General features: G+C 37.4%; 1 protein-coding gene and 1 non-coding gene across 5 annotated transcripts in view; both read right to left on the bottom strand.

Moving 5' to 3' along the window:
- Window positions 1–26,977, bottom strand: part of COL21A1 (collagen type XXI alpha 1 chain) — a 213,726-nt gene that overhangs the window by 7,494 nt on the left and 179,255 nt on the right. For all 4 annotated transcript variants that reach the window (XM_043449847.1, XM_043449846.1, XM_043449849.1 and 1 more), the window contains 7 exons: window positions 16,316–16,360; window positions 13,855–13,908; window positions 12,212–12,265; window positions 9,003–9,056; window positions 7,328–7,399; window positions 5,215–5,250; window positions 3,346–3,390 (listed from right to left, as the gene is read on the bottom strand). In XM_043449847.1, coding sequence (XP_043305782.1) covers window positions 3,346–3,390; window positions 5,215–5,250; window positions 7,328–7,399; window positions 9,003–9,056; window positions 12,212–12,265; window positions 13,855–13,908; window positions 16,316–16,360 — 360 coding nt within the window. The remainder of the gene's footprint in view (window positions 1–3,345; window positions 3,391–5,214; window positions 5,251–7,327; window positions 7,400–9,002; window positions 9,057–12,211; window positions 12,266–13,854; window positions 13,909–16,315; window positions 16,361–26,977) is intronic.
- On the bottom strand, window positions 15,890–15,962 carry TRNAC-ACA. Its single transcript has one exon. It is a non-coding gene; the product is annotated as a tRNA-Cys (tRNA).

Raw genomic sequence — 26,977 nt, 5'->3', positions numbered from 1 at the left:
TATGGTTTTTCCTACTGGAAAAGTCATGTATGGATGTAAGAATTGGGCCATAAAGAAGGCTGAGTTTCAAAGAACTGATGCTTTTGAATTGTGGCACTGGAGAAGACTCTTGAGATTTCCTTGGACTGCAAGGAGATCAAACCAGTCAATCCTAAAGAAAATCAGCCCTGAATGTTCATTGAAGGACTGATGCTGAAGCTGAAACTCCAATACTTTGGCCACCTGATGTGAAGAGTCAACTCAATGGAAAAGAGGAAAGATTGAGGACAGGGGAAGAAGGGAGCGACCAAGGATGAGATGATTTGATGCCATCATTGACTCAAAGGACATGAGTTTGAGCAAACTCTGGGGTATAGTTAAGGACAGGGAAGCCTGATATGCTGCAGTCCATGGGGTTACAAAGAGTCAGACATGACTTAGAAACTGAACAACACAAATTTTGTACAATGGGCTTCTCAAGTGTCACTAGTGCTAAAGAACCCACCTGCCAATGCAGGAGACCCTAGAGATGCAGGTTTGATCCCTGGGTCAGGAAGATCCCCTGGAGGAGGTACAGCAACCCACTTCAGTATTCTTGCCTGGAGAATCCCATGGACAGAGGAGCCATAGGAGTCAGACATGACCGATGCAACTTAGCATGCATGTGTTCATGTTGACCAATATGGCAGTTTTTCCTTCCCACGATATAAACTAGGGACCTTTACCTGAAGCTCTCTCATCATCACAATCATGGGATACATCTGAATGGTTCCTTTAAAGTTTACATAGTCATTCCAATGACATTTTTGAGCAATGTTAAGAACCTTTAGGAAATACACTATAATTGTTCATTTTTTAAATTCATTATACATTCAGGCTCCAAAATCACCCAATATTAGTTTAGAACAAAGGGTATAGTTTTCACAATACACAGGAGGGATTTCATTAATCAACTTTATTATTTTTTATTGAAATATAGTTGATCATCAATCAACTTTAAAGTTAAAAATTCATGTTCTGCAATTCAATATAAAATTCAGTATATATCATTTCAATATGAAATTCAGTGTATAACAAACATTTCAATAGAGAATTCCATGTATAACAATGAAGTTTGAGGATTTACGTTGATTTATTTCTAGGTTCCTTCAACATGAAGATCCAAATGAGACAGAAGAACAAAACTAGGGAAAATCAATGTTTGGCACAGAGAAAGGGAGATTCTCAAAACTTGAGCATAAAGACTAAATTTTAGTTTTCATATAAAAATCAATCAGTGAGTAAAACACTCTTTGTCAAGCCATTCTTTAAATATAGAGGTTTCTGAAGAAATGCAGAGGTGTCTGCTACCAGATAGAATCCTCCAATTGGATCCAGGTAAGGGGAAAGATAAGATAAAAAGATAAAAGTTCCCAGGAGGAGAACCAAATTAGATCTGAAACTGAAAACAGCTGTCAGCTGAGAATCCACTTAGATGATCTTGTGAGAGAAACATTCACTTGGACTCCATTCACAACAAGAAGGCCAAAATACATCAAATGCACACGTGCAACACTTGGTAGGATGACAGGTAACTTGGGGCTTTGTCTACTTAGGCGGGTAGGACAACCACTCAGCAGCTGAGAGGCCACAGCTGCCCTGACCCCTCTGCAGACTCAGGTCATGGTGGTGGAAACTCAGCTTCCAACACACCCAGGACAGAGCTTTCCAGGGAACCCAAATCCTACTTTGGGGGAACAGACTTGCTTTTTCTCTTGAGAAGTGAGGGGGGAAAAAAAGAACATTTTAAGGGAAACTTGCGAAGAGTGTCATCTGTCAACCAGTGAGCTAGCCAAATTGTGCGCTCAAAATGCAAAAGAATGGCCTCCTATCAGAGTTTCCGTGAGTAAAAGCGTGGGGGAAACGGCCGGGTCGTGCAGGCTGCCGCAAGAAGAGGTGAGGCTCTCCTGAGGGAAGAGCCCTAGGATGCCGCGCGGTTAACCCGGGGAGACAGCAGGTCGGCGAGGAGCAGGACAGAGCCGCCTGTCATCCGGGTTTACCGTGGGGCGAGCGGGCCCACACTGAGGCCTTTCTTCCTGACGTCACGGCACACGGGCGGCCTCAGCGACGCCCGCTCTGCAGCTCGGCTTCTAGGCTCTCAAGTTCCGGACACCACAGTCCTCACCTTTCGTCCAAGACGCGCCTTCCCACCCGCCAGGGCCTCTCCGATCCCTCCCTCATCCCTCCAGGCGAGGACCCGGAAACTCCGCCCTTGGAGGCGTCACCTCAAGCTTCATCCCCCTTGCAGCAGGGTCAGCGCAGCCATGGGATCCGCCTTAGGCCCACACTCCCCATCAGTGGGACGATTTTATTTGTCCAGTTTGGCTCTGACTGAACCTACACTCCATGAGACAACCTCACAGAAACATGGCTTCACGAGGAGTTTAGTCAAAGAAGAAGAAAGTCAGCCCTGAAACACGCAGGTTACTATGTGGAAGACAGACAGCTGGTGGGAAGTTGCCCGTGGAGCACGGCCTGGAGCAATGGGATGGGGCTGGGAGCGAGGCTCACAAGGAAGGAGATAAGTGTGCTTATGGCTGGTTCTTGTCATACAGCAGAAAGCAAGACAGCACCGTAAAGCAATTATACTCTGATTAAAATGTTTCTTGAAAAAGAAGAAAAGCATGTATTATGTATGTATTTCATGACACAGTTCTCCAGAGATAGGATTAACACATCTGTAAGGTGGCAAATTCTATCTTTGAACAAACTAGAGGGAAACAAGTTGATTACCGTTTCACTACACAGGGCCTCAACTGCTCACATTTTTAACAAAAAAATAAAAACTCGACAATAGGTACAGAGATGCTGCTATGGATGGCTGCCTTGGGCCATTACTACTCCGAGAAACAGGCGGAATTGTCTACCTTCAGTCATTTTTAAAAATGTGGACCATTTTTAAAGTCTTTATTGAATTTATTACAATATTGCTGCTGTTTTTACATTTTGGATTTTTGGCTGAGAGACGTGAGATCTCAGCTCCCTGCAAGGGACTGAAACTGTGTCTCCTGCACTAGAAGGCAAAGTCCTAACCACAGGACCACCAGGGAACTCCCAACCTTTAGTCATGTACTCGGTCAGATGTAAGCATTGAAAATCAAGTTTCACAGCCACAGAGAGTATCAGCATGGGAAAATAAAAACATAAATCAAGCGATTAAAGCAAGCCCTGACCACCATCACCACGAGGACTCTCATCCTGGGCACTTAGAATGCACACTACACCTCCCCTTCTCCTCACTCACTTTTATTTGCAAGTAACTCTCTCTCAGTCTTGTTCAGTTATGTGATTCATTAATTCATTTTCCATAAAAAAAAAGAAAAATACCTGTGATCCTGGAATCCCTGGTCTTCCACTTTCTCCCTTTTGACCCTTTAAAATTGAATAAATGTTATTTATTAGTTTACACATACATGATGCATTCACATATACAACACATACTATGTACTTTCCTGCTGTCTAGAACAAAGGTCACAAGAGCAGTGATGCAAATATGCAAAATGATGCAAGAGAAGAGAAAAAAAGAAGCGAGAGGAAAGTTAGCCTAACTAAATTGACGGAGACAAGGAACAAACTACTGACTTTGGGGAACATGTAAATAAAACATGTTAGACAATTGCGGGTGTTCTGCGGAGTCCATGTTCACAGCATGAAAACTGTTCAAAAATCCAGTGACTGTGGTCTTTTTCTTAATTTCAATGGCATTATGTTTGGCGTGGATTATGCACATGTGAGGGCAAGAAGACCACTTGAAAGAAATTTTAAATTTAAAAGACATTTTACATTTACACTGTGAAAAATATTTGGAAAGAAGATCTTTAAATTGGGACAAATAAATAAAACTTAATAAAGATACAAACATATTTGTCCATTCAATTAATATTTTGTATAAGACATCCATCTTGTATAAGACATTGGGCCAGACCCTGAAATACCACTATTTCATCCCTATGTTGAAAGGGTAATTAATATAGTCTAGTAAAACATACACCTAGATATACAATCAATTAAAGATCTAGTGACTGAAATTTTAAATCACTCCTGAATAGCAATTTTTCTCATTTACTTACATCCATGAATTCCCAGGGGCCCTATTTGCTGGCAGGACCCTATAAGAGTGCCCCTGAGTTGCTTACTGTGTGGTGCAGAAGCTAAGCAAATTAATATCTTAAATATGCAGTTAAATTCCAAACTTCAAAGTGGCTAAGATACTAAATCTTAACTGTTCTCAAAACAAAAACAAACTAATGTGACATGATAAAGGTATTAGCTGACCCTACAGTAGTAATCATATTGCAGTATATAAATGGATCAAACCAATACCTTTTACACTTTCAACTTACACAACTTACACATTTCTTAAGGTTGGGGGAAAGGGTGACTGGACTCAAGAAGACCAGTTAGAATGATGCTTCAGTCACCCAGGACCCATGACAAGAAACGACCAGGGTGGTGGATTTCAGAGAAGGGGCTTAATTCCACTTTCATTGTCTGAAACACGTTGAGACTGTGACCCTAGCAGGTTTTTATCCTGAAGTTTTCTTTTATGCCTCCAGATATCCCAAAATTTTGAAAATTCTGGGAACTTTTGTAGTGTCTTTGTTTTTATGTGAAGCTTATTTTATGTAGCAAAATTCAGCCACTATCGCTAAGCTTCGTAATTTTAAAAACATCGCTGAAATACTGTCTGTCCAGATTTATAATTTTGGTCGGAAAAAATCTTATATATTTCTAGAACATGAAAGACTGAAAGGCTGACAGATGCAGTTTATTCCTGATCAGTATGTCACTGATTCAGCCAGCAGCGTCCTATTCATGGACCAGTGATCAGTTAAGGAAAAATCTCTTCTAGAGCCACTTGGACTGAGGTGGAACTGTCCTCTCCTCTCAAAGCTGTAACACATTTCTTCTCTTCACCTTTTTTGCTAAGACACCCAAAACCAAATGTCCTTGTAAATCACCCTAGATTTCTTCAGCCTGATATAATTTTCTGGTATAATTCTCCTTCTTTTTATTAGTTTGAATGCGCTTTATATGTAGAGTGAATAATGTCTTATCAAATTTATTTGTGCTATAAGTCATGTCAAATCATCTGGGAAACCAACACACCATAAAGTATGTAAATGAACAGATATTACAAGAATAAAGCATGAGGTCATGATTTTATTGCAAGCCAAAAAAAAGCCAGTAACATACCTGAATACCCCTTTCACCTTGACTTCCTTTGTCCCCCTGCAAAAAGGCAGTTTTATATGTAGCATAATATAATATATTCTGTAGCCTTCCAAATAAACATGTTTTTCTTCAGCAAAGAAAAATACATGGTCTCATGCAAATTCCACAAGTGCCTTATACACAGAAGCTAACATAATATTTGGGAAGAGAGTAAAACCACATTATGTCAAAGTGATGTTCTAAATGAATACTTCTTGTGCTCTTATATTCAAAAGAAAGTTTACTACAATTTCTTTGTTATAAGGAAGAAGAAAACTTTTCCATATTGATGACAATCTGAGGTTAAACAAAGAGAAGACTTGACAAATCTTGTTTTATGAAATCAAACTGAAAAGTCTTCTTACTATTCAGCTAACAGTAGCCACAGATTTATAAGAAACAATGAAATTAAACAATGTTGAAATGGTATTTTAGAAAATATGTGCTTTAAAAATTAACTTTTGGGGGAAAAGTCATATACCATAATATTGTTTCCTGGAGCTTCTCAGCCAGGAGAGATGTTTGAAACCAACTAGTTCAATGTCTTTGCTCTTATAATGAACACACAGATCAGGAAAGGTAAGCATTTGCCCAAAGTTGAACTTGGACCATGCTATCCAAACATAGAGTTTTGTGCTTACAGCAAATAAAACACAGGTTTTCTTTTAACTGGCACGTTTCTGAACAAGGAAATTCTCTAAGTCCAAACATATATTCACATAGATTTAGTAAGTAAATAGTATAGTCAATAGTATTAAGTAAATGCTATCCACTAAAAATCCAACACTTAATCTCTGCTGTGTGGACCATCCCTGTGTCAACAAGTGCTGCCCGCCACTCATCAGAGCAAAAAGGATCGCTCTGGGTACAGTAACCGAGGGCCCGAGCAGGTAACACATGAGGGATAGAAAAAATGAAATGATACGAAACTGAAACAGCAAGGGATGCAAAGATGGAGACATAAGAATTTGTACCCTTTACAGAAGAAAATTGGTACAATCACTTTTAACCTGAATGTTCAGATACTAACTCAGGGCTGTGGACTTCTCTGACAGACAGCCAGCTAAGTTCTTGCTCAAAGCCTTCGAGCCAACAATAATATTTATACAGATAAAACTCAGAACACTTTTATTTAACGGGATAGAGAACCCAACATAATGCTCTCTTATCTCCCCAAAATATTTTATGTGAATATATAAGCCTTATATTTTAAACTCAAATTAATTTTAGATGAATTATTATGAAATATAATTGTTTCAGAGACAAGAATGTCATGGTCAAGCATTTTGGTTGTAATTTTTATCATTTGTGACTTTTGCTTCAGTTTGGGAAAGATATTCATACTTTGGTTGAGTGTCTCAAGTTGAATCCTTTAGTAACCCGAAAGGGTTAGTTTTAAATTTACACTGAATCTGCTTCTGTGACTTTTACCCTTTTTTGTTATTGTTAGCATATATAATGGCCTGCCTGAGGGAGGTAACCTGAGCAACCCGTGAAGGACTGTTGGGAAGTGAAACTACCACATCCCCCTGCCTGAGCCTTGCGATTCTATAGGACACTTGCAAGGACTGAATAGTCTTTTTCCTTTGTTTCTTCACCTCCCCCAATCTCTGATTCCTAAAAGAACCTGGCAACCAGGCCCTGACAAGAAGGTTATTTTGGGGCACTAGCCTGCATCTTCCTGGTCAGCTGGCTCCCTGATTAAAGTCTCTTCCTTGCCTTAAAACTCATCTCTCAGATTTACTGACTAGTCGTGTGGAGAGCAGAGCGAGTTTGGACTCGGTCACACTTTCCCTAAAAAATTCTTGACTCGCCTGGATTGACTACTGAACAATATGAATTTACAGGATATTACTTAACTGTTTATTTTCTGATCTATCTTTTCCAAGGTCCTCACACAGGAGACGGTACCCATGCAGGGACATGAAAGAGGCCACTGCTCTTAGCATGGGGTTGAACACATTATATGTGCACCAAGTACGTAGGTCATCTCACCACTGAATGCATCATCGGTCCTCCTATGCTACTTGCCCAAAAGAAAAACCTACATGTTCACAGCTGATTAACACTGAATTATGGATCCTAAAAATCATACCTTTTTCCCTTGAATTCCAGGTAAACCCAGGTATCCTGGTTCTCCTGGGGGACCCACAGCTCCTGGTTCTCCCTAAATAACACAGAAATCACGTGAACATCGCAGACCCACTGCTTGTGAACAGCCCCACTGCTTGTATCTCTACATTCATCTCAAACTTAAAACTGATAGTTAAAAACTTTATTAACATTCAGAGATATTATTACAGAACTAGCAAAGAATGAAAAGTCCATGGATGTCCTAATAAACTTTTTTATGCTTCCTCCTATCTTTTCTAGTTAAGAAATTTTGAGAGCATATCATATTTGAAAGCTTCATAAATATTTGGCATTTTTCTTATATTTATAACTTCAACAATAAAAAATTAAGCAGTGAAAATAATAAACACGGGTATCTCTCTTTGCATTTACTAATATTTCTCTTCATCCTTGAAATTGCTTTCTCTCATAAATCCTCCTTTAAACAATTTATTGTTACAAAACTGGTAATAAAAAGAAGCAATAAAATTATTAAAAATTTCATTACCCAATATTTTTATTTGGTTATATATTTTCCCTCTACCTCTCACAAACGTATAGGAAACTTAGTTACTAAAATGTGCTAGGTATGCATAATTTTATAATACATTTTTCACTTCAAAATATATTAATATTGAAAATTTTAATATACCATTACATGTTTTAAATTTTTTAAAATTATAGAACATCATTCAATTGTATTGATTTACCATATTTAATAAAATTTCTACTGCTAAACACTCATTTTCACCATTTTTATAAACAATATTGGGGTGAACATTCTTATCATTAAATATACACATTTATGATTTTTACTTTATATATCTGGAATATTATTTTCTTAGACAAATTCTTGAGCTGTTTTCAGAACAAAGAATATTCTGTGACTTATCTTAACTGAATTTTCTATTCCCTATCATGTCATAGATATTATTTCCTTTCTTTTAAATGCCTTAAATAAGAAAGACTTACAATGTGAAAGTATATAATGATGATGTCTCAACATTTAGGTTAAAATTTTAAGAGATAGGATGTACTCCCGAACATGTTTCATGGTGCTTTGGTTTTGCTTTGTTTGTTTTACCATTAGTCCTAAACTCTAGTCACATTAACTAAAAATGACTCTCTTTTGTGGAAACTAAGTTCTGTTCTCTTTGCTCACTGTGAGTTGTTGAATATGACTCTAGATTTTTAAAGGCTAGAAAAGAATTTAAAATGACTGACATCAACTATTTGGTTTGGAGGAAACTGGTAAGGCATTTGTGACTCCCAAACTGAAAATAAAGTCCCATCAATAATCAACCAAGTATCAGAACCACCCTGGGAGACGCACACACACACTCTCATGCTCAGCCACAGAAGAGAGTGATGTTCTCTGGACCAGAGAGGATAGTCACATTAGCAACCAACTTTTACCAATTCTAGAAAACTTAAGGTACATGCCATGCCTTTATTACCCAAACTATGATAAAATATCCAAAACACAGAAATGAAATTGGCCCACATTCACCACTGACTCAGGTACCTTAATTTTATGCTAATAGATCATCCTTCATTTCATATATCTTTTCTTAATACAACTGTTAATCTTACCAAAAAAATGAGAGGACTGCATACTTCGAAAACATTTCCAAATGCGTCAAAACACAATGAATTACCTTGAGACCAGAAGCCCCAGGCAGCCCTTGAAGTCCAGGTTCACCTTTATTTCCCTGTCAATGCATCAAAATCATTTTAAATTTTGAATTTAGTCACCATATATATATTTAGTCACAAGACATTTAAAGGAACATATTTTAAACAATTTTTATACAGTTTCAACTTTCCAATTGTTTAAAAAATAGAATCTATATGTTAGGTCTTCTTATTAAAAAAAAAAAAAAACAATTTTAAGCAAGGAAGTGAGTCTGCATATTTATAAAGTCTTCAATGAGCCTGTTTGAAGCTGGTAGCTCCAAGTAAAAAAAATCTTTAGGGACCAGCCCTAATCAGCTAGGTCTGTGTTGCAGAGGCCAGACCCATGTATCTTAATAGCATCCTCTAGGCTGGAAATCATCCTTCCCTGTTTTACTTTCTCTGTAGAGCTCATTTTCAGTATGTAACTTAAGGAAAGAAAATTAGCCTCAAATGCACTTTTGAGTGGCTTTTGGAAGAAACATGAATCAGATAACATTTAGTTTGCATGCTTTTTTAGAATTCCAGTACAGTCCTTGCTAACAGACACTTGGAAAGCAAAACCAACTTATTAGACCAAAGCATGTAAGACAGGAAAACAGGATTGGTTACAAAAAGAGACAACCCGCCTCCGGTTCATCAGGAGGGATTGTCAGACGCGGTTCCGGCTTTCAAATATGCTCTGACACCTGAAATCATAACCCTGTCCATGTCTGGCAAAACCCTGTTATTAAAGAGGTTGGTGTGACACCCGGGAGAGGAGGTGATGACCACCCAGAGTCAGGGCGGGTGTAGTGATCAGTAAAGGGAACCACCTTCATTCTCAGCTCATGTTGAGAACCACATGAACTTAATATTTGCACTTAATTAAAGCATTTGTCACATTAACAGCATGATTATACCATAGCATCAAGGTTCCTTAAAATTTCTAATTTTACAAATGCTCATGTTGAAACTCACAGGGGTGACAGGACTGGCTGAAAGCTACATGACTTGATTATGTTAATGCACTTTGATGTCATTTAGATAATATTTTATAAAACTGGAATCTGGTATGGTAAAAAAGACTTACATGTGGTTCAACACCTATTCTAAAAAGAAATATTATAGTTGAAATTGGAAGTTCTCTGAAGATCTACACAGGGTCTCAGCATCATACCGGACTTGCTTGCAACAGCGTTATTATCCTACTCTTGACCTTATGTCCGTTGATATTGTAGGCACTGTTCCCAGATATATTAGTTGACAAAACCAGAGAGATACAGTAATATAGAGCAGCAGTCCCCAAAGTTCTTGGCATCAGGGACTGGTTTCGTGGAAGACAAGGTTTCCACAGACTGGGGAGGGGATGGTCCAGGCGGTAACACAAGTGATGTGGAGTGATGGGGAGCATCAGATGAAGCTTCACTGCTCCCCCACCCCTCACCTCCTGTTATGTGGCCCAGTTCCTAACAGGCTGGTACCTAGGCCCAGAGGTTGGAGACTCCTGATACAGAGGCAGATAAGCTATGACCTGCAGGCTAAGTCAGCCCAATGCCTGTTTTTATAAATAAAGTTGTGCAGGAATGTGAGTCTACCCACACAGTGGCTGCTTCTACATTCTAAGAGCAGGGCTGAGTGACTGCATCAGAAGCTATATGGCCCTCAAAGACCAAAACATGTCCTGTCTGGTGCTTGGCAGAAAAACATTCTAAGACCTGAGCTAATACACTGCATGAAAATAAGGTCAAACATTTCACCAAAAAGATTACATTTTAGAGGTATAATTTTAACATCTTGAGTCTATTTGAAACAAAATAGATTCAAAAATAGATGCTAAAAATCTATTTTAACATCTTGAATCTATTTTTAAAATTGTACAAGATGAGGAAAATCAAACTTCATAGTAATTTATGTAAAAACAAACTAGGATGTTAGAATCGCTTGACTCGCCAGCCGTATCAGCAGACCTGCCCAAGGGGTGGATGCCACAAATACATTGCTCAAAAATCTTTTATGGAAAGTCCAACAGATTTAATTGATCTCCAGCTCAGAGTGAGCCAATGATGGGAAGTGGCTCATTTTAAAAAGCTGATAAAATCTTAGGCTGCAATTCTTAAGAATTAGAGCATCCAGAATCATGGGAGAGTCCATTGTATCCCAGTTATTTAAGGAGCATACAAATACTCTACTTTCCTTACAAAATGACCTTGAGAAATGATGGAGAAGGTCCATTTGGCAGGGGCACATTTAGTACTGCTGGGACCCACAATGTTCCAAGGACCTTCAGAGTTCACCCCTGGTAATCGGGCAGCTACTTTTCCTGACTCACTGGACTCCCACGACATTTTATCCCATCTCTTTCTCTAGGTACTTTAGAAATTAAAAGTAGAATAGATTAGGTCATACAACTCACGTTGTATGCCAGGATCTATTTCCCTGGTCTTGTTCAAGGATGAATACTCTCAAAAGAGCAGATTCCATCACTTTCTTTCAGAAAGCTATCCTAGAATCTACTCATTAAATAGTCAAGAATAGTTTCTTAAGTCAAGCCAGAAGGTACCCAATCTGATCCTCTAATAAAAAAAAAAAGAAAGAAAGAAAGAAAAATTCTCTTAGCACCTGACTCGGTACACCTAGAAAATGGTTGAACCATGAAACTCAAAGAATTTCAGTTCTAACTTAAAACCAGCATCACCTGAAATCTCAATATATTTGTCAAGCTTGCCTTACTTTTTTAAATGTGGAAGTTAAGAGAACATGCCAACTTACACCCAGTCCTCAGGGAGGAAACGCGTAATACAACTCATTATCAGGCATTTTACAAATAAAAATTCCATATATATTCCACAAAATAAAATACCAAAGGAGGGCTTGGAAGTTGGTAAAGTTCCCTCCCTCATAACTACGGATGCTCTAGACAGTGGCTTGAGCTCTGGGCTGCTTAGAATTCGGGTGCTCCTCAGTGCGCGGGGCTACCCATGCGGACAGAGCGCTGTCACGAGGCTCCGGGACTCTTTCCGGCTTAAACTAGGGCTCCTTCACATTACTGTGCTTTATGTGCCTCGTTTTCACCTAAGACTTCATTCCTTCAGTGCTTGTTTATAGATTCACAGCACATTCAAAATAATATCAGTGTAAGGAAAACTCTGACCAAAGTACATCAATGGTCATTTTGCACAGTCCTCAGTCTTATTAAATTCATTTTCTTTACCTTAGATCCTGGGGCTCCAGGCTGACCTGGCGAGCCATCGCTTCCCATCAAACCCTACATTTTAAGTGGGAATTGCAAGAGCAATTTAGAGAAGAATATTAAACAGCAGTCGATCAATTTTCAAGTTATACAGTCCCATAATAATTAATCCACTAAAGTATAATGCAACATACCGGAAACTTCCCTTCACACAACCAAATAAAGGAGAATAAAGAATCAAGTTATGCAAGATAACATGAAGGCCAGCAAAGCCCTTATAACTGGTTGCTTACATCACCTACCAATAGCAAAAATTACTAGAAAGCTAGTAAAAAACAACTGTAAAGAAAAGTTTATTTTTCCAACGCTCTCACTTTCTTCCTTTTCTCATGATGATCAACATTTAAATTTCTTCCTAGATATTATTTTGGTCAATTTTACTTACATTTTTTATTTTCTTGAATAATGTTTTTAAAGTGTTAAAATCTAATAAATTCTCTGAATATAATAATTTGTAAGTTACAAACACTGAATAACTACCCTAGCAACAAGGAAATAATTTAATTTAGATTCAATTTAAATACTATTATATGTATTAAAAACATTTGCTTTCTCTTTATCATAGCAAGGAAAATGTGATAAGCAAAAATGTTCAGTTAGCATTATCAGAAAATGGAATCTCAATATAGTCACACTGAAAATACCATTTCATCACTACTATGCTTTGCTATCAATTTAGGCTGTTATCACAACTATAAAATTTAAAATATACTACTCATAGCATAGTGTTTCAAATATTAGAAATATTAAATATACTTTTTTTTTTTTTTAATATACTTATTTTTTAAGTTCAGTGAAGTTCTAATCAATACTTTCATTTTCTGGAGACTAACTTAAATACTGATAAATAATTAAGTTTAATATTTCAATGAAAAAATAATTTGGTCATGATGATGGAGGTAGAGGAAGAATATTCCATTCAAGTCTTTCACCAAAATTTTATCAAATCATTTCACAAGGTAAATACCTGCTTTTTAAACTTAAATAATTAAAAGAAAAGTCAGAAACTATCAGATATTTTTTACTCAAAGAAAAAGCTGTTAGAGGCAATTTGATTCATAGGTTAAAATCCACATCACTTTTAGTAATAACTTTCAGAAATTTTTTATGGAGTCTTATATACCATAGGATTTTCATAACTTTTAGTAGCAAACTCATATGTCCCTTTACTCCCACAACTTCCAAAATTATTTTCTCATTAAATCAGGATCTTCCTATACTATCTGCTCTGAATGTATTCTTCCTCATTTGTATAAATAAATTTGTAAATTATCTAAAAAATAAAAAAGGACATTTATTTTTAGACCTTTTTGTGGTGCTCAGTTTTTTTGTTTTTATTTTTTTAAATAAAGAGCTGGAGTATTTGTTTTCTGGTTTAGCTACAGTAAGAGTTCTTGATCTTTTCTTGGATAGCCAACTTTTTCAGAAGCTGAAGAAGTCTATTCTCTATAAAAATGGACAAAATCTTTTTCATACAAATGGATTGGCAGTTGTGGAGCCTGTGCATCTCGTTGCTGAACACTTGCATTGTGTGAGGTTCAGAATGAGAACTCTTGGTACATAGCAACACTATTTCAACACCCCAAAGAATGACACTAACGTACAGGTATTCCCGGAGCGCCTTTCTTCCCTAGCGGTCCTGGAGGCCCAATGTCTCCCTAAAAATCAAATACAGATAAAGTTTAAAATTGCAAATTACCAATTCATCATTAGGAATTTCCTAGCAAAGCATTCTGGAGAAGGAAATGGGAACCTACTCCAGTATTCTTGCCTGGAAAATTCCATGGACAGAGGAGCCTGACAGGCTACAGTCCCTGGTGTCACAGAGTTGGACATGACTGAGCAAATCATAGCATTTAGATTTCAACTTTGGGGATTGTGGTTGACCTTATGCTCCAAGAGATTCTCCGAATCAAGAACAAAAGCCCTCATCCTCTTTGAGAGAGTGCTGGCCTTATGAGAAGTAGGGGAAGTCTTCAAAGATCCTTTATTTTAATAAAATATACTCTGGATTACAACTATAATTATGAAGACTTGGAACTGTGCAGAAACCTCATCAGAGATAGAGATGCAGGAAACCAGAGGGCTGGGGGTGTGGAGGGTACATGCTCAGCTTTTCGGAAACCGAACACTGGGCAGCCACAGGGAGAGGGCAGGAGTCTTTAACACCTACAAAGGCTTAAGACTCTCACAGCGGGCTGAAGGGGTACACAGGCCTGCCAGCAGGAGGCAGCTAGGCTCCCCACGCCTCAGCTAGGCTGACAGGATGCCTGCCAGCTAGGATGAAGCAATGAGCTCAGAATCAACAATCAAGACAAGGGAAGCAGAAAACCACCAAGACAAGAGAATCAAGAGAAATAACAATGAACTGCAGATGTTAGAATGGCTAGAAACTGAATTCAGAGCTATTCTCTGAAATCTTTACAAATGAAAGAACAGAATCATCAAAGACGATTAGAACTGAAAACAGAATAAGAGGCTATCAAGAATAAAAAGACGCTATTAGCACAGAGAACTATATTTAATATTTCTCTGGTAGCTCAGCTGGTAAAGAATCTTCCTACAATGTGGGAGACCTGGGTTTGATCCCTGGGTTGGGAAGATCCCCTGGAGATGGGAACTGCTACCCATTCCAGTATTCTGGCCTGGAGAATTCCATGGACTGTATAGTCCATGGGATCACAAAGAGTTGGACACAACTAAGCAACTTTCACATCACATAAGGAAAAAGAATCCAAAAAGTCATTCAGTTATATACATATATATATATATACATATATATATATATATATACATATATATATATAAGTAAAACTGAATGACTTTGCTGTATATTTGAAACTAACACAACACTGTAAATCAGCTGTACCTCAAGAAAAAAGAGTAAAAAGATATCATTAAAATTTGAAATTCTAAAATGAAAAATATGATTTCTTGTATTTTTGTATCAACTGATGGTTTAAACAGCAGGTTAGACAGAGTAAAGGAAGAATAGATAGAAAATAAACTGGAAAACATAACCAAAACATTAACCAGAATTTAAGGATCAAGGATACGAAAGTAAGCAATTTAGAGATGGAGAGGACAAAGTTAGAAGGAATGAGATACGTCTAACTAGCTTTTCTAGAAAGAGGGAAAAGTGGAGAATGAAGAGAAGTAACTTGGAGATTAACAGCCCACGTCATTCAGACCTAATATAAATACCTACAGAGAGCCAGGAAGAAAACTGAATTCCCACCAAGATGAATACAGGCAAATCCATATTGAGACACACTGCACTGAGCTTTAAGAACACTAAAAACAAATAAAATACCTTAAAGAATGCCAAAAGAAGGGACAGATCACTGCAAAAGAATGATGATTAGAAACAAGAGCAGATTTTTCATAGTTAACCATGGAAGCCAGGAAATGATAGTAGAAAAACTTCAATGTATCAAGAGGAAATAATCATTAACCCTGAATTGTATACCCTACAAAAATCCTTTCTCAAACACAAGAGTAAAATAAGTGAAGTGAAGTCACTCAGTTGTGTCTGACTCTTTGCCACCCCATGGACTGTAGCCTACCTGGCTCCTCTGTCCATGGAATTTTCCAGGCAAGTATACTGGAGTGGGTTGCCACTTTCTTCTCCAGGGGATCCTCCCAACCCGGGGATCGAACCCAGGTCTCCTGCACTGTAGGCAGACGCTTTTACCATCTGAGCCACCAGGGAAGTAATTACATAAAAACTGAACATATACAATCAAGATATTTGTACTAAAGGAATTTCTAAAGATATAGTTCAGGAAGTAGAAAACTTGCCCTGAAAGGATGGTCTAAGAGAACAAGACAGAAAGTAACCAAGTAAAATGGAAAGCATGTGTGTAAATTCAAATTTATACTACCTGTATAAAACCAGAAAAACAAGTTGTAAGGTCAAAATAATAGCTTCCAAAATTATATCATATTTGAACCATACTATTGCCATAAATGTGACAAAATATATTCTATGTAGAGACATCACCACTTTGCCCTTTTCATAAACAGACCCCAGGACCAAATCTTTCAACTTTCAGTCGTACTTACTTTTTGTCCCATTAATCCTTGGTTTCCAGGAAATCCTGGGATTCCCTAAAAAGAAATAAAGTAGATTTTTAATTTAAGAAATTTAGACAGTATCATTAAAGAAGAATAGGCCAAAATGGGACTTTTAACTTGCAAATGATACAAATCATCAAGCATAGCTCTTGACAGTATGAAACTGCTATTTATAGGAATTAAATTTTGGAAAAGAAAAAATTTATGGGATTTAATATTATATGAACATGTACTGATATTTATAGTTTTAAATACAGACTCAAGAAAAGAAACTATGAGGATATTAACCTTGGCTCTTCTTTCAGAGCAACTTAAGTGATAAAATAAGGATATTTCACTTGAACACTTTCTTACTTTACTTATAATGATTAATGCAAAAACACTGTCAAATCATAGGAGCTCAAATTCAACAAAACAGGTCCAAAGGCCCTCACAGTTTCTCAACCATAACTAAAACCTAATGAAACTAAATAATTTCCTTCAAACTGAGCCTTGAAACACCCAGGAACTTAACTCCTTATGTAAGATACAGCTATCTTTCTCCTGATGACTTCCTTGCTGAGAAAATTGTGGAGCATATGCAGACCAGTTTGTGGAGAGACACAAAGAGAGAAAGAAAGATAATTCATTCACCTGGTTTGACCCAAATGTACAAGTTCTATAGCAAGATTCAGAGAAAATTAATGCTAATTGTCTAACTTTAATAATAATGTGAGCACATTTATTAATAGGAAAGTAGTTCTATCATCATTCGACGCATTTACCAAAATGATCATTTATCACACATATTTATTGAACAGTGATGGTACCAATCAATATTTATTTCTTCCTAGCTCCTTTCTTGATGACACTTCAATTGAACAAATGGATAACATTTGTTTTTATGTATATGTATTGACTCTGGCAAAAAAAGGAATTTGGAAGATAGGGAAATTGAGCACCATCAGTATTTCTCTGAAACCCTCTGCATCCTCAAGGCTTTCAAAAAACAGCAGTGGTCCTCCATAAATCAGGACAATGAAATCAAGTATTTTCTACTGCAGGGAGGGTCTGCCATTGTTTTGATGTTCACATCTTGACTCTTAACATTTGTCCATGCGGTAGCCACAATTATGGTGCAAGATACAGCACACAGTTCTAGTTTTAAAACCCAAACTTAAATTCCATAAAGTGGAATTCAGTTTGATTCTATTTGGCTCAATTCAGTTCACACTTTGCGGAGAACAAAAGTTGTATGAGAGCGGCGACCATCAACAAGGGGCTCACACACCAGTTGAAAACACAAGTCTTTATAAACATACTAACTAGAGAATGAATAAAACAATATAAAAATTCAAAGTAACATTATAATACATGAGCACAGTATGCCCATTAGCACTTTAAAGGGAAATCAAAAGTAAATAATTGAGCGATGATTATAAAGGAGATAGAGTGATGTGAACTGTATACTTGTAAGGCAGAAAATGCACACTCTCAAAGCAATCAGTTAAAGTCCACTTCATGTTTCATGAATAGAACCATGTTTCAGCATGAAACCATCCAGAACCAAATCCCACTCAAATACACACTCACACCAATTCAGTAAAATGACAAAGGTCTGAATTTAAATAAAATTCAAATAAAATCTGTCTGTAAACTCTTACCAGATGCAAGGTGGACTTACATAGTTCTTCAGCAGCGTCAGTGCTGTGTTGCTTGGCCCCAAGAATTCCTAACAAGATCCTACAATTGCCCTGATACCATCAGACCTGAGAAGCTGAATTTTGCGCTGCATAGAAACTGTTGTCACTTAAGGTTTCATCCCTGTTCAAATCTCTATGCTCTTACACAATCTGTATTAGTAGTTATTAGTTACTGCTGTCTCTGCAGGCAACCCCACTGTCAGCAAGGCTACATTTTCACTCTGAAGGAAAAACAAAACTATGCCCAAACATCCCTGAGCAGCACCCAGGCATCACCTCCTAGAAGGTCTTAAGAGCCCCCATTCCACCCATTTCAGTCCCTGGATTTAATACCTTTGATCTGAATAATTCTAATACTAAGCATGGTCTACATTAGGACATACCCACAAATCTTACTTTATTTCAACATATCCAATATCTAATATTGAGTGTATTTGGGGGGATTTCAGATTAAGAAAAATAGATTCCTTTTCCTATTGCCTGTCTTCATAAATTAGTCAAACATGAATACATTCAGTCAAAGATATGAAAAGAAGTCATAATATCTTCTAGTTCAACTGTATCAAGAATTACTAAATACTTCATAAATACCAAGCAAAACACATAATACCATATAATATTAAAAATAAAATGTAAAACAATTAATAAAAGCAATACTTGGCAAAACTAATATAATACCACAAGCATGCAAAGAATAAAAAACTGATGAGAGAGAGGTTCATGAGAAGAACTGAAATCACTCAGAGTTATATTAATTAATAAAATTCTCCTAGACAATATTTTCCTGGGTCTCCCAATACATTCACTGAAATTGACTAAAGTTTGCCAATTTCACATTAGAAATATTATTCAAAACCATTTGAGTGTTACCAGTTTGTTGATTCAAAAGTATTTAGTAACAATTACTTCATAGGGTAAATGTTTTTCCAAGCAAACTATTTTGTATTTCGAATTCAGCCTGTGTGGTTTTGGGTTCAGGCTACTGTGAGCATGTATAAGTAAAACAGAAGCAAGAATTTTATTTGGTGAGAATAAAGGAACATGTTTCTTCCAGTTCTACGATTTCAGTTTGGGCTTGAAGAAGAGCAGAAAATCAAATGGAAAATCCTGTGTAATGCTGTGGTGAAAGAATGCTGACATGAAAAAATGTTCTAGAAGCTTCTTTGTAACCATTAAACCATTATGTATAACAAAAAAGTCATTAAAAATAGAAATGCATGGTTTAGAATAAAGGGTTTGGCGCCTATTTCCTAGAGACCACTTCATAATGAAGGAAATATGTCCATGATGCATTACTTAGAAAAGACAAGATATCACTTTATACTTTTCCACATGCAATGGAATATTTAGCTCCTGAAGTTAGAGCATCTTGGGTCAACTCTAACTAGATTGGGTGCACTGCTGATGGTATGGTTGTTGACTTTTGTATCAAATCTGCTGTTAAGTAATGCAATAATTTCAATGTACAAAAGCAAATCTAATCAACTAGTGGAATTTTTAAATCAAAAATTTCAACCTTTCTACAGAATTTTACAGATATTTATTATCATACAGTTATCAAAATATTAGAAGTATATAAAGTTTTCTTCTATTATATCAAGAAGTTATTTGCTCATTCCTAAAGATGCAATGAATACAAAACATATGTTGACAGTATCATTCTTATTAGCTACAGACATTATAAATGATTATTAATAAAGGCCAGAATAGAAGCAGTTGAAAGTTTGGACTCTGGACCAGTCAGCCCTTCATCTCATACTGATTGACTCCAGGCCAGATATTTAAATTAGAATCTCAGTGTCCCCATCTTATACCTGATGAAAAATAACAGAACTTAGCTCTGTGGTTGGTATATTATGTCAGTGAGTTCTTACCAGCACTTAGCTCAAGCTTTCTCGGTGGCTCAGATGGTAAAGAATCTGCCTGCAATGTGGGAGACCTGGGTTCGATCCTTGGGTCAGGAAGCTCCCTTGGAGGAGGAAATGGCAACCCACTCCAGTATTCTTGCCTGGAGAATCCCCATGAACAGAGGAGCCTGGTGGGGGGGGCTACAGTCGGGGTCACAGAGAGTCAGACTTGACTGAGCAACTAAGCACGCGCACACAGCTCAGTGCTGGGACTAAAACAAATTTTCATGACTTTTCAGAGCTCATTCCTGAAAGTCGCAAAATAAATGAAGTCAATTATTTTCCAAGACTCAATTTTTGTTTTCTTTCATTTTGAGGACTTTTTTCCCTGTGTCTTTCTTCTTTTTTTAACATCTTTTCACCTTGCCTTCCTCTACCTCATTCCCCAAAGTTCAGTGCTCGAGAGGACTCTGGCAATTTAAGGCTTACCACTAGGGGGCACCAACAGGTTAGCATTGCCGGTCATTCACTAACCTTGCCTTTTCATGTTTGGCTGATTCTGACTGCAGAAAAATACTATAATGAGGTTCCAGATCCAGATGGAAGATTAGAACGATCCTGAGCTCATCCCCTCTCATGGACACATCAAATCACAACTGCATAGGGAACAACCATCTCTGAAAACAACCTGAAAACTAGCAAGACAGATTTTCTACAATTCAGGACAAAAGGAAAAGGCTACACAGGGGCAGAGAAGCAATCTGGTTATAATTCTCATCCCCAGTGTGAAGACCCACCAGGGGGAGGGGTATCACAGCTGGAGAGGTGCCCCCTGAGGAGTGAGGGGTGTGAGCCCCACGTCAAGATTCCCAGCCTGAGGCCCTACACTGGGAAGATGAGCTTTGGCTTTGAAAACCAGTGGGGTTACATTCGCTCCAAGTCCCAGAACAGATGCGGCAGCTTGAAAAGCTCCTGGGTCATATGAGAAGGAGATCCTTTGACTAATTTATGGCAGGTGCTGGGGGACAGGGATCTGGTGGAGCTTCTCTGGGGTCAGAACTGCTGGCAGACATCATTCTTTTTCACTCTCCTTCTACCTAGCTGGCCTGGTACTTCTGTTATTCTCTATCAACCTAGCTAATACCATGCATCCCTTCCCCAGCATTCCCCAGAGGACCTGCCCTTGCTGCCTACTGTAAAGCACCTCCCTCCCCATCCTTCCACAGCAGGCTGCCCCAGCACCCCTCCAAAGCAGCCCCTGATCCAGGGAGTCAACCCACACATGAGGGAACCTGCAGCCATCACAGCCCAGTCACAACAGGAGGACACACGTGACCCACACAGGAGATACCCCGGGAACAGCTGACTCTGGTGACCAGAGGGGACTGTGCCACTCAGCTCCACAGGACATCTTGTACATAAGACTGTTCTTTCAAATCTGGGAGATGTAGCTATTATACCTAATACATAGAAAGAGACATATAGATTTAGGCAAAGTGAAGAGATGAAAGAATACCTTCTGCCCTTCTGCATGAAAGAAAAAGACAAAAACCTCAGAAAAAGAACTAAATGAAATGGAGATAACAAATTTTCCAGATAAAGAGTTCAAAGCAATAGTCTCAGAGATGCTCACTGAACTCTGAAGACAAATGGCCTAACTCAGTGAGAACATCCATAAAGAGATAGAAAAAAAAAATTTTTTTTTAAAGCAACAGGAACTGAAGAATACTGAATATGAAATGAAATACAGACTGGAATGAATCGATGACAGATTAGAGAATACAGAAAAATGGATCAGTGATCTGGAGGACACAGTAGTGGAAATCACCCAATAGGAGTAGAAAAAAGAAACCAAAAAAAAGAAAAAAATTAGGATAGTTTAAGGGACGTCTGGGACAACAACAAGCATACCACCATTTACATTATAGGGGTTGTAGAAGGAGAAGACAGAGGATAAACTGACAGAGAATATATTAAAAAAAATAATGCCTGAAAATTTCCCCAACCTAGTGAAGGAAATAAACATCCAAGTCCAGGAAACAAAGAATCACAATCAAGATGAATCCAGTTGACATTATAATTAAAATGTCAAAAATTGAAAAGAGCATATTAAAAACAGCAAGAGAAAAGCAAATAGTTATACACAAAGGGACTTTCATAAGACAAGACTCTCAGCTGATTTTACAACAGAAACTTTATAGGTCAGAAGGGACTGGTGCGAAGTACTGAAAGGAAAAAAATTACTATCAAAATACTCTACCCTGAGAGGTTAGCATTCAGAAATGAAGGAGAGAGAGTTTCCAGACAAACGAAAGCTAAAAGAGTCCTTCACCACTAAACCAATCTAATAAGAAATGCTAAAGGGACTTCTTTAAATAGTTTAAAAAAAAAAAAAAAGGTCATCACTAGAAATAAGAAAATTATGAAAAAAAAATCACTGTGGCAGGCAAGCATATAGTAAAGGTAGTGGGTCAACCAACTAAAACCTAGTATGATGTTTAAAGACAAAAGCAGGGAAATCAGAATATCTAAAACAGTTAAGTGATACACAATATTAAAAGATGCAAAATATGATTCCATAAACATAAAACATGGTTGAGGGAATTAAAATATAGGACTTTTTGAGTGTCCTTCAACTTAAGCAAACATCAACTTAAAAATAGACTGCTATATATAGAGGTTGTTATATATGAACCTCATGGTATGTACAAACCAAAAATCTATAAGAGATGAACAAAAAATGAGATATTTGAATAAAGAAAGCTATCACATAAAAAATGAAGAGACAAGAGAAGAAAATAAAAACAGAAAAGAACTAAAGAAAAAAAAAAACAGAAACAATTAACCAAATGGCAGTATACCTAAGTATACCCATCAATAATTACTTTACATGTAAATGAACTAAATGTGCCTATCAAAAGACACAGGTGACTGAATGGATTTGAAAAAAGACCCATCTATCTTCGACCCCCAAGAAACTCACTTTAGACCTAAAGACACACAGAGATTGACAGTGAAGGATGGGAAAAAAATCTCCATGCAAATAGAAACAAAGAAAGCTGGGGTACCAATACTGAAGACAGAAGTCTGTTACAAAGACAAAGGAGGGCATCATATAATGGCAAAAGGATTCATCATATAAAAGAATACAACACTTGCAACACCTTACACTCAAATTAGGAGCACCCAATCACATAAAATACAAGCTGGAATCAAGACTGCCGGGAGACATATCAATAACTTCAGATATGCAGATGACACCACTCTTATGGCAGAAAGTGAAAAAGAACTAAAGAGCCTCTTGATGAAAGTGAAAGAGGAGAGTGAGAAAGTTGGCTTAAAGCTCAACATTCAGAAAACTAAGATCATAGTATCTGGTCCCATCACTTCATGGCAAATAGATGGGGAAACAGTGGAGACAGTGGCTGACTTTGTTTTTCTGGGCTCCAAAGTCAACAGATGGTGACTGCAGCCATGAAATTAAAAGACACTTACTCCTTGGAAGGAAAGTTATGACCAACCTAGACAGCATATTAAAAAGCAGAGATATTACTTTGCCAGCAAAGGTCCATCTAGTCAAGGCTATGGTTTTTCCAGTAGTCGTGTATGGATGTGAGAGTTGAACTATAAAGAAAGCTGAGTGCCAAAGAATTGATGGTTTTGAACCATGGTGTTGGAGAAGACTCTTGAGAGTCCCTTGGACTGCAAGGAGATCCAACCAGTCCATCCTAAAGGAAATCAGTGCTTGATGTTCATTGGAAGGACTGATGCTGAAGCTGAAACTCCAATACTTCGGCCACCTGACAACGAAGAGCTGACTCATTGGAAAAGACCCTGGTGCTGGCAAAGATTGAGGGCAAGAAGAGAAGGGGATGGCAGAGGATGAGATGGTTGGATGACATCAGCAACTCGATGGACATGAGTTTGAGCAAGCTCCAGAAGATAGTGAAGGACAGGAAGGCCTGGCGTGCTGCAGTCCATAGGGTCACAAAGAGTCAGACATGACTAAGCGACTGAACAGCAGCAGATGGAGGCAAAACAATACGCTAGTAAACAACCAACGGTTTAACAAAGAAATCAAAGATGAAATCAAAACATAGTGAACAGACCACTCACTAGCAATGATATTGAATCAGTAATCCCAAAACCCTCAATAAACAAGAGTTCAGGACAAGAAGTCTTCACAGGTGAATTCTACCAACATTTGAAGAAGAGTTAATACCTATCACTCAGAAACTACTCCCAAAATACTGAAGAAAAACAAATACTTCCAAACTCATTCTAGGAAGACAGCATTACCATGATACCAAAACCAGATAAAAACATTTAAGAAATGAAAATTGTAGGCCAATATTTCAGATGAACATTGATGCAAAAATCCTCAGCAAAATATTATTATAATAGACTGAATTCAGTAATACATGAAAAGGATCACACACCATGATCAAGCATGGTTTATCCCTGGGATGCAAGGATGTTTCAATATCTGCAAATTAATCAATGTGATACATCACATTAACAAAACAGATGATAAAGATCATGTGATGATCTCAATAGATGCAGGAAAAGCATTTGACAAAATCCAACATTTATTAATGATAAAAAGTCTCTGCAGAGTGGTGACAAAGGGAGCATACCTTAACATAAGAAAGGCCACATATGACAAACCCACAGCGAACATCACACTCAACAGTGGAAAGTATTCCTACAAGGTTAGGATTGAGACAAGGATGGCCATTCTCTCCACTTTTTTTCAATATCGTATTGAAAGTCCAATTAGATATGAGAAAGAGATAAAAGGCATCCAAATTGCAAAGGGAGAAGAAGAATGGTCACTATCTGCAAATGACATACTATATATAGAAAACCAAAGTCACCACTGGGAAACAGTCAGGACTCATCAGTGAGGTCAATAAGGTTACAGGATATAAAATTACTACACTGTTACCCTTGAGGAACACAGGCTTCAACTGCACAAGTCTGCTTAAATGAAGATGTTTTCAAAAGTCAATAGTACAAGATCTACCGTTGGCTGAATCCAAGGATGTGGAATTCAGATATAGATACAAAGGAACCCAACATATGAAGGGCTGACTAAAAGTTACATGCAGGTTTTTGACTGCATGGAATGTTAGTGCTCCTAATTTCCTAAATATTTAAGGGTCAACTGTACAGAAATCTGTTGCATTTCTTTACACTAATAATAATTAGTAGAAACAGAAATTAAGAAAACAATCCCATTTACAATATTGCATCAAAAATTTAAAAAAAATACCTAGGAATAATTTTAACCAAGAAGTGAAAGACCTGTAATCCAAAACCTGTAAGACACCAGGGAAGAGATTGAAGATGACACAAATAAATGGAAAGATACACTGTGATCAGGGATTGAAAGAGTTAATAATGTTAAAATTGTCCATACTACCCAAATAAATCTATAGAAACAATGCAATCTCTAAGAAAATTCCAAAGGGCATTTTTCATAGAACTGGAAGACATAATCCTAAAATATATATGGAACCACAAAAGACCCCGAGTAGTCAAAGCAATCTTAAGGAGGAAGAAGAAAGCTGGAGATATCTTGCTTCCTGATTTCAAACTAGAAAGCTATAATATCCTAAACATTGCAGTTCAGTTCAGTTCAGTCACTCAGTTGTGTCTGACTCTTTGCGACCCCATGGACTGTAGCACACCAGGCTTCCCTGTCCATCACCAACTCCTGGAGCTTGCTCAAACTCATGTCCATCAAGTTGGTGATGCCATCCAAGCATCTCATCTTCTGTTGTCCCCTTCTCCTCCTGCCTTCAATCTTTCCCAGCATCAGGGTCTTTTCCAATGAGTCAGCTCTTCACATCGTGTGGCCAAAGTATTGGAGTTTCAGGTTCAGCATCAGTCCTTCCAATGAAGAGTCAGGCCTGATTTCTTTTAGGATGGACTGGTTTGGTATTGGCACAAAAATAGACCCACAGATCAATGGAACAGAATAGGCAGCCCAGAAATAAACACACACTTACACGATCAATTAATTTACAAATAAAAAGCCAAGAACATAGTGGAGGAAAAAGTCTCTTCAATAATTGAGATGGGAAAACTGGACAGTTACATGCAAAATAATCAAACTGGAGCACTGTCTTACACCATAAACTCAAAATGGATTAAAGACTTAAAAGTAAGACCTGAAATCATAAAACTCCTAGGAGAAATTTTTTGGATCTCTTTCCTCAAGCAAGAGCAACAAAACCAAAAATAAACAAATGGGACTATATCAAACTAAAAAGCTTTCATACTGAAAGAAACCATAAACAAAATGAAAAGGTAACCTACTGGAGGGGAGGAGATATTTGTAAATTATGTATCTGATAGAAGGTTAATATCCAAAATATACAAAGAATTCATATAAGTCAACATCAAAAAATAATTAATCCAATTAAAAAATGGGAAGTGGACCTGAATAGGCATTTCTCCAAGAAAAGGGTACAGATGGCCAAATACACATGAAAAGATGCTCAAGACAGCTAATCAGCAGGGAAATGCAAATTAAAATCACAATGAGATATCACTTCACACCTGTAAGTATGGCTATTAACAAATAGACACAAAATAACAAGTACTGGTAAGGATGTAGAGGAAAGGGAATCCTTGTGCACTGCTGGTGGGATGTAAATTGCTACAGTCACTATGGAAAATAGTATGGAGGTCCACCAAAAGTGAAGAATAGAATGACCCTGTGGTCCAACAATGCCACAGCTCTACCTCGGGGTGTTTATTCAAAGTGAAAACACTAATCTGATAAGATGTATGCACCCCGATGTTCACAGTAGCATTATTGACAACAGTCAAGATGTGGAAGAAACCTGAGTTCTCATCAGTAGATGAATTAACAAAGAAGCTGTGGTGTGTGTGTATATATATTTATATAAATATATATAGGGTGTGTATATATATATATATATGGTATATATATATATAGTGTGTATATATATATTTCACTTTATGCTAAAGTGAAATGTCAGAGAAAGATAAATATCAAGTGATTTCACTTATATGCAGAATTTTAAAAACAAAACAAATGAATAAACTAAACAAAATAGACAAAGACTCATAGATACTGAGAACAAAGT

Source organism: Cervus canadensis, chromosome 28, assembly GCF_019320065.1.
Source record: "Cervus canadensis isolate Bull #8, Minnesota chromosome 28, ASM1932006v1, whole genome shotgun sequence".
Classification (NCBI taxonomy): domain Eukaryota; kingdom Metazoa; phylum Chordata; class Mammalia; order Artiodactyla; family Cervidae; genus Cervus; species Cervus canadensis.
The sequence above is the reverse complement of the archived record's forward strand: the minus strand, read 5'-3'. Positions and strand labels throughout refer to the sequence as shown.